The following is a 17,655-nucleotide window of genomic DNA, read 5'->3' as shown; positions in this document are numbered from 1 at the left end:
TGACTACAAGTGGCATAAAAAAAATATATAATGTGGTATAGTGTGTCTGCGGCTTCTGCAAAAAAGGCCGGGTTTTTAAAATCCATATAGCCGTGCTGATCTCCGTGGGCGCGATCGCACAATCGCGAGGAGTTGGTGAGGTAATTGGAGTGCGTCGCACCTGCACGTGTGGGTGCGGTCGTTCTTGATTGCCTCATTTCTTCCCGCGGTTTGTGATTCACAGTGGCTCGCTGGGATATGTGTGAGTATATACAGTACATCCGGAAAGTATTCACAGCACATCACTTTTTCCACATTTTGTTATGTTACAGCCTTATTCCAAAATGGATTAAATTCATTTTTTTCCTCAGAATTCTACACACAACACCCCATAATGACAGCATGAAAAAAGTTTACTTGAGGTTTTTGCAAATTTATTAAAAATAAAAAAATTGAGAAAGCACATGTACATAAGTATTCACAGCCTTTGCCATGAAGCTCAAAATTGAGCTCAGGTGCATCCTGTTTCCCCTGATCATCCTTGAGATGTTTCTGCAGCTTCATTGGAGTCCACCTGTGGTAAATTCAGTTGACTGGACAGGATTTGGAAAGGCACACACCTGTCTATATAAGGTCCCACAGTTGACAGTTCATGTCAGAGCACAAACCAAGCATGAAGTCAAAGGAATTGTCTGTAGACTTCCGAGACAGGATTGTCTCGAGGCAAAAATCTGGGGAAGGTTACAGAAAAATGTGTGCTGCTTTGAGGGTCCTAATGAGCACAGTGGCCTCCATCATCCATAAGTGGAAGAAGTTTGAAACCACCAGGACTCTTCCTAGAGCGGACCGGCCATCTAAACTGAGCGATCGGGGGAGACGGGCCTTAGTCAGGGAGGTGACCAAGAACCCAATGGTCACTCTGTCAGAGCTCCAGAGGTCCTCTGTGGAGAGAGGAGAACCTTCCAGAAGGACAACCATCTCTGCAGCAATCCACCAATCAGGCCTGTATGGTAGAGTGGCCAGACGGAAGCCACTCCTTAGTAAAAGGCACATGGCAGCCCGCCTGGAGTTTGCCAAAAGGCACCTGAAGGACTCTCAGACCATGAGAGAGAAAATTCTCTGGTCTGATGAGACAAAGATTGAACTCTTTGGTGTGAATGCCAGGCGTCATGTTTGGAGGAAACCTGGCATCATCCCTACAGTGAAGCATGGTGGTGGCAGCATCATGCTGTGGGGATGTTTTTCAGCGGCAGGAACTGGGAGACTAGTCAGGATAAAGGGAAAGATGACTGCAGCAATATACAGAGACATCCTGGATGAAAACCTGCTCCAGAGCGCTCCTGACCTCAGACTGGGGCGACGGTTCATCTTTAAGCAGGACAACGACCCTAAGCACACGGCCAAGATATCAAAGGAGTGTCTTCAGGACAACTCTGTGAATGTCCTTGAGTGGCCCAGCCAGAGCCCAGACTTGAATCTGATTGAACATCTCTGGAGAGATCTTAAAATGGCTGTGCACCGATGCTTCCCATCCAACTTGATGGAGCTTGAGAGGTGCTGCAAAGAGGAATGGGCGAAACTGGCCAAGGACAGGTGTGCCAAGCTTGTGGCATCATATTCAACAAGACTTTTTTATTTTTAATAAATCTGCAAAAACCTCAAGTAAACTTTTTTCACGTTGTCATTATGGGGTGTTGTGTGTAGAATTCTGAGGAAAAAAATTAATTTAATCCATTTTGGAATAAGGCTGTAACATAACAAAAGGTGGAAAAAGTGATGCGCTGTGAATACTTTCTGGATGCACTGTATACGGATTGACACCAGAGAGGGGGAGAAAAATCGTAGGGAGAGAAATGGAAGGATCGAGGAAAAAAAAAAAGCATAAGGTTAAAGGACGGAAAACAGCAGACTTGAGGTTATGATCTGGCCACCTGGAATGTGGAGACACCACGAGCTGGGGCCCCGCGAAGGAGCGTTAAGCTGATGCACTCTAGGTGCTAGTTTGCCCCACTGAAAACAAGGGAGTGGGGTGAGCAGAGTTTTCCTCCTGTGGGACCTAAGGAGTGACTTCGGGTGCGCGAAGGATCATGGGAGGAGAGCTGACCTCGACGGTCTGGCAGTGACATCGGGAAGGGGGCCAAGACAGAGGTTAGCTGAAGGAGCTCGTGGCTGTTGGTCTCTTCCGGCTGCGATCAATTGGTGAGTCGGGGAGAGAGTGACAGAGGTGGGTCGGAGAATAACGAGAAAGAGACTGCTTTTTAACTTCTGCATTTTAACTTCGAGTTTTATAGGATTTATTTATTGGATGGTTTTTATCCCCACTGGGCACTTGTTTTAAGGATTTATTTATTGAACTTTGGACACTGCACTTTTGCATTTTTTGTTTTGATTATCGTTTTAAATAAAAGCACTTTATCACTTTTTGAATATATCCCCTGGCTTCATGTGAGATTTGTCCCCATTTGTCAGCTCATCTCGGTGACATTATCGACGGTGTTGGGTTCAGGACCCCTTTAGGACGTTGGGAGCCTGAAGAGAACCCGCATCGTCACATATAATACGAGCTATGGATGTGCCACCAGCGCCGGTGGACGTCTTGACTCAGATGTGTACTCGGCTGATTACAAGGCACGCTGACAATACTGCCGCTATGTCAGACACTCAGCACAATTTTGTGCAGATCCTCATTTGCTAAAGCCTGACATATAATAATCACGTCTGGAGACAACCACGAGACGGCTCATTGAGTGTCACTGTGTCTAAGCCAATCCAACACCTCATGAAGGTGGCACTCAAAGTAGGGGCGGAGACTTTGAACTTCAAGGATCAATGGTGAACCCGCTAACCTGGTACGACAGACAGCCAGCTTCTGATTACGATCAACTGTCGACAGTCAAAGTCTCCTAAAAATAAAGCTGCATTAGACATACAAATGTGTGTCGTGTGAAAGAAAAGGAAAAACAACTTGATGCAAGGGAAAAACCTTTCTGTAGCATCAGATTATATATTGGCATTCAACGGGCAAGTGGTAAACGTCAATGAAGTGTTGTCACAGGTGCTGTGCGTGATCTCTGTTGTTCAGTTACGAAGATAGTGTAGGAGTCGATGTAAGCTTGAAAGAACTGGCATCGATATTCATGAAAATATGAACTGCACAATATGCATTTGAAGTAAACGGTGTGTCACAATCCATCAAAAGGAGTACCGTGAAGAGAGCTAATAACAAAGACCCGCAGGAGACGCAGACTTCAGGACTCAAAACACCTGAATCAACAAATCTGTAGATGCACAGATGAGCCTGCGCAACATCCACCTTCTCACTGCACATCTAAACAAATAACTAAAGAAATGAAATATTACAGTCTAACCGGAAGTGTAAACATGCCGAAGCAAAACAGCCACATTGCTTAAACATGTTGTGTATCCGTGTACCACAATGCTTATCTAAACACTATTTGCTGGTTTGATATCATATAGTAGTCCAATAGTTCAAATGACTGAAAGATATCATAGCAGAAAGAGGCACTTCTCAAACGTGTGGAGCTCAGTAGCTGCGGTGGTCTACCTGTGTGTGTCTGTCTGTTTCTACAGTCACAACAAAATGAGCAAATGAATCGATACGTTTCAGTTACCTTCAGCTACTGAGCTCCTGAATGTCTAGCAGCAAATTCAGCTTTTTATTTTCTCTCAGCGTCAGATCTTTTGTTCTGTATCTTTTGCTCTTCCCCCTGATACCCCGGCAGCAGTTTTAAAATGCATGGACTGGAGTAACTGGGGGACGGGTGTGTTAGGAAGAAGCCCTGTGGGTGTCACCTTTGCAGTGCAGGATTTCGCCACTACTCACTACACACTTTTTAACGGGTTGTCACCCTGCAACGTGTATTCTCATCTGAGAATCATATCTGGCCCCGCAAGACTATTTATTATAAGTAGGCTGACCAGGTTTACAAAATTCCATGACATAATTTATTAATCTAATGAGTGTAGCAGTTTCATGTAGGTTTTAAAAATATATATTTAATCGTACCCTCTGTGAGAGAGACAGCCGGCAGCTTATCCCGGCCAACACATCCAGGCCACTAGATGGAGTCCCCAGATTCCCGCAGAGCATCATGGGAGATGTAGTTCGGCTTCACAGCCCTGCTGGGTGCCGTGGTGCCATTGGGTGACACTGCAGGGAGACGCAGGGATTTTTATTTATCCCTATAGCCCAGAAGTACTCCCAAGTCACTGGGACGGAAGAACAAAAGCACTTCCGGGCTGAAGAAAAATATAAGTCTTCATCTGACCTGGAAGTGCTATTGAATCACATGGACTGAAGAACAGGAGCACTTCCGGGTCGAGGACTATTTAAAGGACTATGGGAAACCCAGCAAGAGAGCTGGAGTTGGGAGGTAGAGTGATGGAGCTGCTGGGAGGAGAGGAGGATCGATTTATTATTTGTATTGGATTATTGATTATTATGGCGTGTGTGGTGTCTACTGTGGCACAATATCATAAAGAAAAGAAATTAAAAATATTAATAGTGCTTTTACCTGGTGTCTTGAATGTTTGTCTGCGGGGTTTTAAGGAGCGACAGCGCCCTCTAGTGTCACACCCCCTTGGAGTTTCATGTGCATTTGTTAAGTGACCGGCTGATTAAAAACACGGGACGTTTTGTTAAATTTCATGACGCAATCAATAAAACAGGACATAGTGTTTAAAGATGGGACGTCGGGTCACTCTAGTTACAGGGCATAGCGGAATATAAGCCTTGAAGAAACAGAACAGCAGAGGCAGAAGTAGGATAATATGGAGCCTGAAGTGACGGAGTGCTAGCGAATTGGGTGCACACCTGTGGAAACGTGTCCTTAACGCAAGAGAATAGTACCGGGAATTTGTAATAAAATGGATTACTTTTAATTTACTTTTGTTATTACAAGCTTGTATCAAAAATGTGGAAGGAATGTTTTCTTATATCTAAACCTCTGCTGCGACATTTTCAGGCTTTTCTTTTTACATTTAGGCCCCAAGCTCCATCACCTCCACTTTAAAACACAAGAACAAGGTTGGTGTCTTTTAAAACTTTAGGACACAATTGTATGTGGTAAATTTTTATATAGTCATGCATGGAACATGGGGGGATCATCTCCCAGGTTTATCAGAGGTAGGCGATACCACCCAAGGGTGAGAGGGGGGCGCAGTTGCTAACATCACTGCGTCTTTGGTCACCTCACTGAGGACTATAAAAGAGTGCAGGCCCCAGAGAACGGGGGTCTCAGATCGGACCCCCGAAGACGACCATCTCTACAGAGCCGATTTCTGTAAAGGAAGTCAAAAAGACTCCTCTTTCTTCTGTTTGCATTATCTGTATACCCATCGAGCGTTCTTCTTGTTTGAGATTAAAAAGGATGACCAGGCTGGTACTATGATTATGAAGAAATAACTTGGACTTGAAAAATTCTAAACTTATCCATTAAATATTTCTCTGGATCAGGTAATGATGGGAAACATCAAAATGACAGGAGAATACAAAGAGTACCAAATTTAGATGACCACTCACCTTCCTCCATTTTTGTGCTCCATCATTCCAGTTTAAATGTGCTGAGGCTAGAGCGCCCCCTGGTGGTATGGAGTCCACCGTAGGGCACACTCACATACACACCCACTTTCACTCAGACAAGGCCAATTTGGAAATGGCAGTTAAGCTAACAGGACCAGCTTTGGATGTGGAAGGTAAGGATTTGAGGAGCTTTGAAGGAGCCGCACTAAGCACCACATCTGCTCAATTTAGTTCACCCCATCATTCATACTCTGAATTTGTTGGTTCAAATACAGGAGGTCTGTCTCAGTATTGCTGGGCACAAGTCTGGAAAACGCTCTGGATGGGAAACCAGCCCACCGCACAGCAGACTCGCGCACGGACCCACATTCATTCACACAATAGAGTCACGCGTTCATGGAGTACTCATCTCTGGTGTGTTCAGGGAGAATGTGGCGACTCAAAAAGGCCATCACGCTGAGGTAACTGAGGGCAGCGGGTTACACTGACGTGCACGTGCATGGGATGTGGGAGAAAAATCAGAGCCCAGCCTGGGAGGCCACCATGACACATTGTCCGGAATTTTCATTTTACAGATGACATGAAAGGCACTATATGATAGATTTATAGGAAAGGTAGTATATAATAGATAGATAGATAAGAAATGCACTATATCATGGATAGATAGACATGAAAGGCACTATTAGATAGATAAATAGATATAAAAGGCATTATTAGATACTTAGATAGATAGATAGATAGATAGATATGCATAGCAGCTAGAGAGGTACAGAATGTCACAGAAAGCATTTCCATCACTTACAGTATGTCACACAAACGCTAGATAAATCAGAGTATTAACCAGGAATATATTGTCATTTGGTTCTGTCATGACATGGAAACTTTGGTATTCACAAAGGAATATTATTTTGGTTCAAATAAAAAGTAAACAACTTAAATAGGACAGAAGAGGTCAGTATCAGTAGTAAATGAAGAACTATGCCACCTTAAGTCTTTCTTTCTTTCTTTCTTTTTCTTTCTTTCTTTCTTTCTTTCTTTCTTTTTCTTTCTTTCTTTCTTTCTTTCTTTCTTTCTTTCTTTCTTTCTTTCTTTCTTTCTTTCTTTCTTTCTTTCACTGTTAATTCCTACATCTCAAAGTACTTATTTATGGTATTAATGGAAATAAGAATAATTGAGATGAATGTCAGATTGGTAATTTCCTCATTGGATGGGCCAAGCTGGGCATTTCTAAATTCAGACAAGAGAAAGTGAAGTCAATTGAACAACGTGACATGATAAGAATATTTCATGGACTTGTAATAGCCAGGGTGTATTTGGAATATAAATTCTACAGAATGACTACAAATATGAATTCATTTGAGGAAAAATGGTGTTCATGAGGCATTTTGTAAACCTGAAGATAATTAATTGATTTTTCTTATTTGACAAATGAATTAAGCATGGTTTTCTTTTTGGGGTGAGTCGAGGTTTTCTTTGTTTGCTTTACTTCCGATATTATAAATAATTTGTTGAGTATTGATGAATAAAGTTCAGTTCAAAATTCAATTCAATTCAGTTCAGCTCTTTCTTTCTTTCTTTCTTTCTTTCTTTCTTTCTTTCTTTCTTTCTTTCTTTCTTTCTTTCTTTCTTTCTTTCTTTCTTTCTTTCTACTCACTGGCAAATATGTCAGGAAAATAGGTTAAATTAAATTGGTGTGTTGCTGTAATGGAGTTCTAGTGTTTGAGTCCTCAGCGACTGGACTGATGTTGCTTTTAACAGCACTTTGTCCTAAATGTAATATCTCATTTCTTTTCTCTCATTTAGAATTACCTGGGTGAATGTGACAGAAGATTTTGTTGGCCTGAATGGCCGGTTCATTTATCACAATTGATCTAATGTTTTAATGAAAAGCATTATATTATAGATAAATAAATAGATATGAAAGGCACTATAAGTTAGATAGTTATGAAGGGTGTTATATAATTTCTGCATAAATAGATATGAAAGGTTCTACAGTATGATAGATAAATAGGATAGGCACCATTATAGATAGATAGATATGAAGGGCACTATATGATAGATAGATAGATTATTGATGTCTGATCACTGAAGTGAATTACAAACAAACATAATGATAATACTCTGCTCTAACATGCTTATCTATTTCCTTGTCGTTATTTGACTCACACCTTTATCCAAAGCAGCTTTCAACATCTGAGATACACTTGGTTCCATTTCTTTAGTTTTTGCAGGCCGGCAAAGTGACGTGCCGAGGGTCACACAGCGTCAGCAGCAGGATTTGAACCCACACCCTCAATGTTTGAAGTCCAAAGCCTTAACTTCTACACCACACTGCCTGCTATATACTGTATGACACGCCGCTCTACTTATGTACTGTATATGACAGGTTTATCCTAAATCTGTTTTTCTTTTCAGTAACAAAGCCATACCTGAGTAGACAGAAGGCAGTCGTTTGGTGTTGAAGCCCTCCATGAGCCAGGTCAGCACTTCACTGCAATATCTTAGCTAAAATCCAAGAATAAAGAATGAAAGTTCAGTAAGCAAACTAACAAATCCCATTTTGCACCCTGTATTGCATTGCATCTCCACACAGTAGAAGCCCTCTGTGGTGGGATTCCCTAACTGAAGACTGAATTCTACTCCATGTTTGGTGTGTCATGACCAGAATTAAATCACTGGGGGTCACTGAGTTCTTCTTTCTAATCTATTTGTGCACCTGGTTTCTTTAATCAACACCTGACAATTTTGAAGAAGTCAAAGGACTCAAAAGATCTGCATAGATCTGTGGAAGACAAAGAAAAGACGAAACAGTAGAATAACAGCCCACCCTGCACATACTGTAACTATTTCAGGGTCAACTTGCAAACTCACCATCCTTAAAAGAGAGAAACTATCTGTTCAACCTCAACTACGCGTCAATTTACTGTTTCAGTTTTACCTCAATGGCCGTCAATCTTCTGTTCTCCAGAAGGCATTAGACCACAGCACCAGCCCCTGGTTTTACAGGTAGTTACCATCTCAAGAGCCCTTAAGCTTCCTCCCAAGCAGACGCGTGACAACTGGTCATTTTGCCTCTTTCAGTCCTGACCTGGTTACTCTCTTTAGATGTTTCTAAGATCACATAGTCATCTTCTGGTCATTTTGTCTCCTCATTTCAATTCTTACACGTGATTCCTTATTACAATGTTAACATTTTCTAACTTCTTTTATGCCACATGATACATAGTGAATGCAGTAGCTATTATGAATGTTTAACATTTCATTTGTTTTATAATTCTGTTAACCTTTCGCTTATTTCATTAATACATCATAATTTATTTGTTGTTTGCTACTCATTTATGTGGTTTAATTGTATGTTTATATTTAATGAATAATGTACATACAATATTCGGTACATTTTTTGATTCTTGGAAGATGCCACTGGTAGAAGACCCAACTAATTTTTACAACTTTAATGGCCCTCCTTGACTGTTAATTCATTTGTAAGTTTGAAGGCAACAGCCCAAACCCTCTGCTTAAATCAGATTTCTTACCTGCGTCTCCACCCTCACCAGACGTTTTTCTTGCTGCTTGAATCCCGAGAAGATTTTCAGAAGGGCATCAACTCTGCAAATAACAAAATAAGCAAAGGAGTTTCACTCTCAGTGAAGCATTTCAAGTCTCCTGCCATGCAAGCAGGACTGTGCTCCTCTGCATAGCTTCAGTCACTCAATTGTCTCTTTGATTTTATTGTTATTATTGTTGCGGTCTATTTTTGCATAACATAAGCGTTCACCCTTCATAGTTGGTTGTTGTATTAGTGACTCTTCTTACTTGTTTGAGGTTTTCTTGAGTCTTTGTTCACTGCTTTCACGTTTCTTTTTCTCAAGTCTGGCCAAGTAATTTTCCTTCTGTACAGTCTCCCATGTCATCAGCTTTTGGTCACCAGCTTCAGGTAAGTCACGCTCTTAAGAGAAAAGACAAACAGAATGCAATAAGAGGACAGAAAAACAAACGACATTCCAGGAAGGAATGTTGTGAAAGCAAATGTGGCTCATCCAACCTTCCCTATAGACAGTATGTAAAACAACACTCCTGACTCACCCCCATGTTTATTCAAACAATGGTAGTAAGAATATTACTGTTTTAGTATTAGCAGCTGAGGTTCATGTCTGTAACCCACCAGAGAATCACTTCTGGGATGAGGCCTACCCCATTCCTAAGAGAGTACCCTCTGGTGGCCTCAGCTGTCCATTCATCCTTAATCTTCTTGTACAGTTTTGCATATGAACAGGTATTCCAGCCAGGAGAGAGTATAAATTATTACCTGGATGGGAGGCCTAAGAGAAACGTCATTGGCTAGCTGGGAGGAAAGATTATATCGTGCCCAGCCAGTATTAAATAATGGAGGGACCAGAGGAAGTCGTAAATTGGGAGTGGGTCCATTCCCTATACGCTAGGTGGTAGTGATCCTCATGTAAGAGCCCATTTGGGACACCTGCAAGGGTGTAATGGTCACTTGGGATCAGTAGAGGGCACTGTTGGGGGAGTCCACTTTACTTTGTTTATGACCCAGAAGTGCTCCCTAGAGGGGACAGAATGATACTGGAAGCATTCCTGGGTCCGACATCAAAGGAAGCCTGCTGCTACAGATGGGCGAGTTCGAGTCGGGAGACAGTGAGCAATACTCAGAGGAGGCAAAGAAGGATAAGAAGACCCAAGAGATCATTTATTGGATAGTTGGTGGCTTGTTTTTATTATTATTATTGCTGTGATTAGACAAGAGGATTGTGAGAAGGTGTCTGAAAAGGAGTGAAAGTCTTTTATTCTATTATATGTGTGGTATATTTCTGGGATTCTGGATTAGGGCTCTCTGGCCCCCTCTTGTGGTCACAGTGGCATAGTCGACAAGATTTTCTGGCCGTCTGCTTGGTAGAAAACCTATTTTATTTTAAATTTGGTGGCCAGAGAACCCTGCGGTGGGTTGGCACCCTGCCCGGGATTGGTTCCTGCCTTGTGCCCTGTGTTGGCTGGGATTGGCTCCAGCAGACCTCCGTGACCCTGTGTTCAGATTCAGCGGGTTGGAAAATGGATGGATGGATGGGCCAGAGAGCCCTAAACCACAGTTGGGCCTATGGGACAGCTGAAGGATTCTAGCGACTGTAATTCTACCACTGCTCCAGGGGCTGGTGCTGTCCTAATGCCTTTTCTCTTCCTACCTCCGCAGACTAGATGATGGATGGCTATAACACTTCTTGCGTCAGTTCCGATGTTCATCCACCTGGACCCAGTTCTTCCTGTCAGAAGGACTGAAAACCGGAGGCTCCACCATCTTGTTAGTTCAGTTTGAACTTGCATTTGAAAAGATGTTCCTACAATTAATTGCATGTTATTTTGTTTTGGAAAAACGTTCAGTTATACAGGGTCACCAGGTGGGCATGCCAACTCTCTTATCGTTGTCTTGTCCTTCTTTTGCCATAGATAGATGTGAAAGGCACTATATGATAGATAGTTAAGGCCCAGATTTGCTGAAGAGAGGGAGGCAAGAGTAACATCACACATCATGACTGTTATGATCGCCTGACGTCTTATTTGGGTTTATGGTCTGTTTATGTATTTATTGTTATGTAGAGTCTACTTCTGCAATTAGTTTTAACTTTTGGTTTAGTTTTAATATCGTTCAACATTTCTTCAAATGCTGACTTAATGCTGTACCTTCTGGGTCTCTTTTGACCCAATTCTAACACCATTTCTTAGGAACCCCTGATGTCAGATTTTTATTCAAACATATTTTACATTGATTGGCCATCTTAATCCCTAATACTGATGTTCACAGCCTTTAGAACAGATTACATTTAGGATGTTTAATGGGCTGTGAGCAAATAAACTATACTAAATGCAGTGAAAAACCCATTAATGTTAATCTTCTTCTTCTTTCTCTTCATCTTTTCCCCACTTCTATGTTGGGTCTACGTGCTTGATCAACCTTCTCCATACAGCTTGGTCCTCCTCCACAGTCAGACACTTTTCTTTCAGATCTTCTTCCATCCGCCTCTACTTTGGCCTCCCTTGCTTTTCTCTTCCCCTGTATTTCCATTCCCATCCCTGTTTTGTCCACATATTTATTGACCCTCCTCATGACATGTCCATACCACTCCAGCCTATTCTCCTCTACTTTCTTAGATGTCTCTCCCACTTTTGCTGCACCTCTGATTGCCTCATTTATTATTCTGTACTTTTTTGTGACTCCACACATCCTCCCCAACATTCTCATTTCTGCCACATCCTACTTCTTTTCCTGTTCTCTCTTTATGGCCCATATCTCAGCTCCATACATCACTGCTGTTCTTATGACTGTCTTATAAACCATATCTTTAACCTAACCATAACCTTCACCTTAATTCTCTAATCACACAATACTCCTGTTACCTTCTTCAAATTATTCTCTCCACATTGCATTCTATGGGTTATCTCTGAATCTAATTTTACATCTTCGGCTTCCACTGATCCTAGATATTTAAGTTTATTCACTCTTGTCAGTAGCTCTCCCTGCAGGCTAACTTCTGAATCCTGATCCTCATTGAACCTCAGGTATTCTGTCTTCTCCCTATTTATCTTCAATCCTCCATCTTCCAAAACCCTTCTCTATTCTCTCAACTTACTCTTCACTTCCTCTTTTCTGCTGCTACACAATACAATGTCATCAGCGAAAAGCCTGCAGCAGGGGAATTGGTCTTTTATCCCACCAATCAATATATCCATGACCAGATCAAAGAGGTCTGGACTGGTGCAGACCTCCTCTACCTGGGATCTTGTCCGTGACCCCTAACACTGTTTTTAACCCAAGTCCTTGCTCCCTCAAACATATCCTGGACAATCCTCACATACTTCTCTGGTCCTCCTTTTAGACCTCTTGACGTGGCACTCCATCATAAGCTTCTCCAAATCAATAAACATCATATGCACACCTTTCTGTTTTGATCGATGCTTCTCTATTAATGATGGGTCAAAACTGACCAGAAAGACACGGCATGGTAAAACGTATTTAGAATCTGTATAAATGTTTCAAATTTGTCTTTTCTTTTTCTGTTGCTGGTTTCATACACAAAACGGTATCAAATTTGACCCCGAGATGTTGCGCAACACCACTTTGTTTTCAGGTGTGCCACCATTTTGTTTTTTCTGTAGTGCTCTCATGGCATTATCATGTTTGGATGGCAGGATATTTGAGGTGAATGACATCATTATCATGACAGCATAAAGGTCAGCATTGTGAACTTCTAGGTTGTCCAAGGCTATGGATATTAAACAAATATCTGCATGTTGCTTTTCAGTTTCAAAGACATGGGTTAGAGATTTGTCTAGAAGTGATGACTAAGAGTTCTGTTTAGAGTTTAGGATTAGGTGTACTTTCCGATTCCTCTTTTATTTTGACCCTTACCTTCCTCTTGACTACATTCCATCTTCTAGTCCTTCCTCTGAAAATTCTAAGCTAACTTTTTTTTTAAGCGTATAGGACTGGCCAGCTTTGTTGGACTGAATGGCCTCTACTCATCTATATTGTTCTAATGCTCTAAAAAGTTAGACAAAAGACACCTAGTTTGTCCCATGGTAGCAATACAGCTAGCAACAAGACACAAATACCGATCAAAATGGTGATGGCTATGAGAAAGCAAGATGGGAGAACACCAAGACAATTTGAGCAATTGAAAATAACAAAGCAATAGAAGAAACAGTCAACATCTCCTACAAGGTGGTAGAAAATGGAGAAAATACATACAATTTAAAAACTGTTCAAAATCATCATGCTCCCTATGACGTTTTGTAGGTTCATAATTCTCGAAATGAAAACGATTGTTTATTCTGATTTTCAGCATGTTTTGAATTTTTCATGTTTTTGGGTTTCATTTTGGCTGCTCCAGGTGATTTGGTAATGTTTGGATTAAGAGCTCAGTCAGGGTTAATTTATTAATTGAGGTTAATAATATTTAAATATACATTTGGCAACTTTGAGATTTGTGATTGTTTCTTCCATTTTCAATTTTTGCTATGTTTCTTTGAAAAATGTGTCTGTTAAATACAAAATATTCATTTTAATGTTTGAGCAGGAAAACAAGGAGTGGAATTCAATGCATCACTGGCTTAAAGGAACACTCCACCCAAAAATCCATCCATCCATTTTCCAACCCGCGGAATCCGAACACAGGGTCACGGGGGTCTGCTGGAGCCAATCCCAGCCAACACAGGGCACAAGGCAGGGACCAATCCCGGGCAGGGTGCCAACCCACCGCAGCTCCACCCAAAAATGATTTTTTATATTTCTTTCTTACCCCATATAGTTTGTAGTGGTGGCTCAGAAAAATTTTTACTCCCATGTTTTCATATGAAATGGGGAGAAAAAAGTTTATGATATAATAGAAGCCAACAGTGATCAGTGATGTATAATGGCAAATGATGTGAAAGCCACCCATGAGAAAAAGAAAAAAAAAAGAATCTCATGTCACATAATCAATGTGTCAGTTGTCGGGTCATATGCTCAAAATGTGCAAAACGCGTGATTTTTTGCTAAAATATTGTTAGTTATTTCTGGAGTTATCAGCGTAGTCACCAGGGGGCTGCTGCAGCTCCCCAAACACCCAACACAAAGGCTTGGATACAAGTTCTTCAAACAGAAAGGCTTTTATTGTGGGAAACTCTTCTCTCAGCAAGCATTTCCCACACCACGACCACCAGTACAGTTTTTAAGGACCATAGCTCTCTATAACTCTGTCGTCTTTTCTCTCTCTCAACCTCCTCCACTCCACCAGCAAGCTTCATCTATCTCCTTCAGACTCTGGCTCCCAGAGTTGAGGCAGGCATCTCCTTTTACGTAATCCCTGGAAGTACTGTACTTCTAGTGCCCTGAGACTGTGGCTCGAAAGCATTTCTGGGTGATGCTGGTGCACAACAAAGTAGGGCACACAAGTCCCTTCAGCACCCCCTGGCGGCACCGATGGAACCCAACAGGACAGAGTCAACAAACTCCAGTTCCCATGATGCCTTATGAGAATCCATGGTAATCCCTTAGCCAAGATGCATACCATACTGGGGGAGACAAAGCCTTGTGCAAGCGGTCTTTACCTGTTCTTCCAGGCTGTGAGAGTCCCTGCTGGGTAAGATTCCTGGGTGGCAACCTTAACAATAGGTAACCTAAAGAGTCATGGTAATGACTTTTTGAGCTAGCAGCTGAATAACAGACATGTGGATTTGTCATCAGAGAAGACTGACAGATTATGTTGTCCGCTGTTGCTTCACATTTGGATATCAGCTTTGGGTCTGCACATGCTATAGTGCATGATGACTTGGGGTACCATAAAGTCTACGGAAGATGGGCAACAAACCAGCTTACTGAGCTGCAAGCCGACATCCTTGGGTGAATTTCAACAGGTTTCACTCCCTCTACTCAAAGAAATCTCACCACAGAGCATTGTTCAACAATGGTGCAATCCAGCACCAGAGTGTCCATGTTGATTTGACCTTAGCTCTAACTAAACTAACGACAGTGCTGTGTGTGCTCAAGCTACCCATAAGCCATTGCAAATATGTCATATTGTGTCAGCTTCTACCCATTGTGGTTACATTGTAATTTTCAAAATGCATTTCCTTTCTGATTTACCCTCAAATATTAGTCAAGTAATGTATAACAAAAAAATCATTTTTGTATGCAGTACTCCTTTAAGGGAGCAACTCATCATCGGCATGCCTGTAATAAAAATATTCAGCGTTTTGGGTGTTGAGAAAATAAAATCCATCCATCGATCCACCTTCAAACCCACTGAATCCATTTCAGGGTGGTAGAGTGTGGAGTCCATTTCAGAAGCAGGAAGGATGGCACAACAGGCAACAGCAGGTCACCCACATTGGGCAAATTTAGAATCTCCATTTCACCTAATACTTGCATCTTTGAGACATGGAAAGAAAATTGGAGAACCCCACCCCGAAAAACACAAACTGAAGAGAACATACGAACTCCACATTGACCATGACCGAGTGGTAAAGAATTCACTATGGCAGTTCAATAAAATGCATCCAACTCACCAAGGTGCTCCTGCTTGGATTCAGCCTTGTTGAACATGCTGCAGACCGCCTGGAAGAGGTGATTGATGATGATGAAAGGCGGTGCCAGGGCTGGCCTGTTATAGTACTCCACAATCAGGTTATACCGCTGAAACTTCCAGAAGATGTCTGTGTTACCTTGAACTACCTGGAAGGTGTAGCTGGAAAATGTTGCAAGTAAATCATTCTTGAGATGTTGTTTATAGTTATACAGAAAGATATTCATATATACTGCCACCCATGTGTGCCTGGACATCACCGTCGCTAACTGTGTCTTCTTTTGCCACCTGTAGTTCCAAGAAGACGCCCAAGTAGAACGCCTAGCCCCGCCCACAGAGTCCAGATCTGTCTCCACCCCTTCCACTCTAAAAAGGGGCGGTCTCATTTTGACTGCACCTCCTGCTGACAGAATCAATTTTGAGTGCTTACTAGGCTACCTAGGGCTGACTTTGCTTTTGCACCCACTGCGCCATTTCTGTTATTTTGCTTGTGCCAATTAAAGGAGGCTACCCAGATGGTGCCCACAATACATTTCATACTTTTTTTTTATCTATACCTAGGAAAATTAAGTCACTCAATCAGAGTTACAGGTGGGCACTGAATTTTGTAACTTTTTCCTTTCCTGGAGTGACTATTGTGCATTGGTACCACAATCTTGGAAGTTTTCATGTTTTATTTAATTGCAGCGGACTAAAATCTTTTTTTGGGTCTGAGGCTTTGGTGATGCAGTCAGGGTCAAACAGTAAAGCCACACAGTCTTGTGGTTGAATGTCCAATGCCATTGATCTGCTAAATGATCAGCCTACTTACCTGAACATTGCAATCAACAGGTTGAGAAGCAGCACGTTGGTGACCAGTAGAAAAATGACCAGCAGTAATATGACCAACCAGTTTGCATACAGGTTTGGACATGAGGGGAATGTATCATTAAATATGTCAATTGGGTTGTAGGAACAGTTTGTCTGTGGCATGCGAGCAACTGTAATGAGAGGAAACAGAAAACACAAAGTATACAGCATTAGCTTTACAGCAATGTCACCATTCTGACTATTTATATGGCAAATCAAAACAGTAAATGAAAAATGTCAGCCTATAAGAACAGGATACATCACAGTGGTTAACATTTTCACAATTGGAGTTCCTGAAAGTTGGGCTCTGGGCCTTGCTGTCGACTCGTACTCCTAGCAGTGTGTGTTGACCACTAGTGTGTAAGATCGCTTCATCACATGCTGATGTGGAGCACCACTAGATATTTTTATGGGGTAGCAAAGATCTGGCACCAAATCCTAACAGCTAGACACACATCTCATCTTATCTCATTTCCTTAACTGATTCTTCTGGTGAGGGTTGCGGTGTCAGCAGGCCAGGATTTTCCTGTCCCAGGCTACAGATTCCAGCTCTTCATGGACAATTCTCAGGCACTCCCAAGTCAGCTGAAAGATCTAATTCTTCCAGAAAGTCCTGAGTCTGTCGTAAGGTCTCTGCCCAGTGGGATATGCAAGGAGAAGCTTCAGGTGGAGACACCCAGGGGCCATCCTTACAACATGACTAAATCTCTCAATCTGGAGGAGCATCGACTACTCTGAGGCTCTCCTGAATCGCTGAGCTTCTCACTCACTCAAGGAGTGTCAGCCCACCACGCTGCGAGGAAAACCTCAATTCTGCACTTGTACTCAACTAAACGCACTAGTAGCTCATTAAATTTAATTTCACAGCCCAAAAAGATTCCTGTATCTTCAACAAATCCCCCAAAACTTAATTGTAACTTCAGAATTTTAAATTTGAAGCCCATCCATCCATCCATCCTCTTCCGCTTATCCGAGGTCGGGTCGCAGGGGCAGCAGCTTGAGCAGAGATGCCCAGACTTCCCTCTCCCCGGCCACTTCTTCTAGCTCTTCCGGGAGAATCCCGAGGCGTTCCCAGGCCAGCCGGGAGACATAGTCCCTCCAGCGTGTCCTGGGTCTTCCCCGGGGTCTCCTCCCGGTTGGACATGCCCGGAACACCTCACCAGGGAGGCGTCCAGGAGGCATCCTAATCAGATGCCCAAGCCACCTCATCTG

At 42.2% G+C, this 17,655-nt stretch overlaps 1 protein-coding gene across 1 annotated transcript in view; it reads right to left on the bottom strand.

The window, feature by feature from the left end:
- The window catches only part of trpm5 (transient receptor potential cation channel, subfamily M, member 5), a 193,679-nt gene that overhangs the window by 2,820 nt on the left and 173,204 nt on the right, over positions 1 to 17,655 (bottom strand). The window contains exons 21-25 of the mRNA XM_051923602.1: positions 16,406 to 16,574; positions 15,578 to 15,756; positions 9,335 to 9,467; positions 9,055 to 9,127; positions 7,951 to 8,026 (exon numbers count right to left, since the gene is read on the bottom strand). Of these exons, the coding sequence (XP_051779562.1) occupies positions 7,951 to 8,026; positions 9,055 to 9,127; positions 9,335 to 9,467; positions 15,578 to 15,756; positions 16,406 to 16,574 (630 nt within the window). The remainder of the gene's footprint in view (positions 1 to 7,950; positions 8,027 to 9,054; positions 9,128 to 9,334; positions 9,468 to 15,577; positions 15,757 to 16,405; positions 16,575 to 17,655) is intronic.

This window comes from Erpetoichthys calabaricus, chromosome 2, assembly GCF_900747795.2.
Source record: "Erpetoichthys calabaricus chromosome 2, fErpCal1.3, whole genome shotgun sequence".
NCBI classification, from domain to species: Eukaryota; Metazoa; Chordata; class Cladistia; order Polypteriformes; family Polypteridae; genus Erpetoichthys; species Erpetoichthys calabaricus.
Note: the sequence above shows the minus strand (reverse complement) of the source record. Positions and strands in the feature narration are given on the sequence as shown.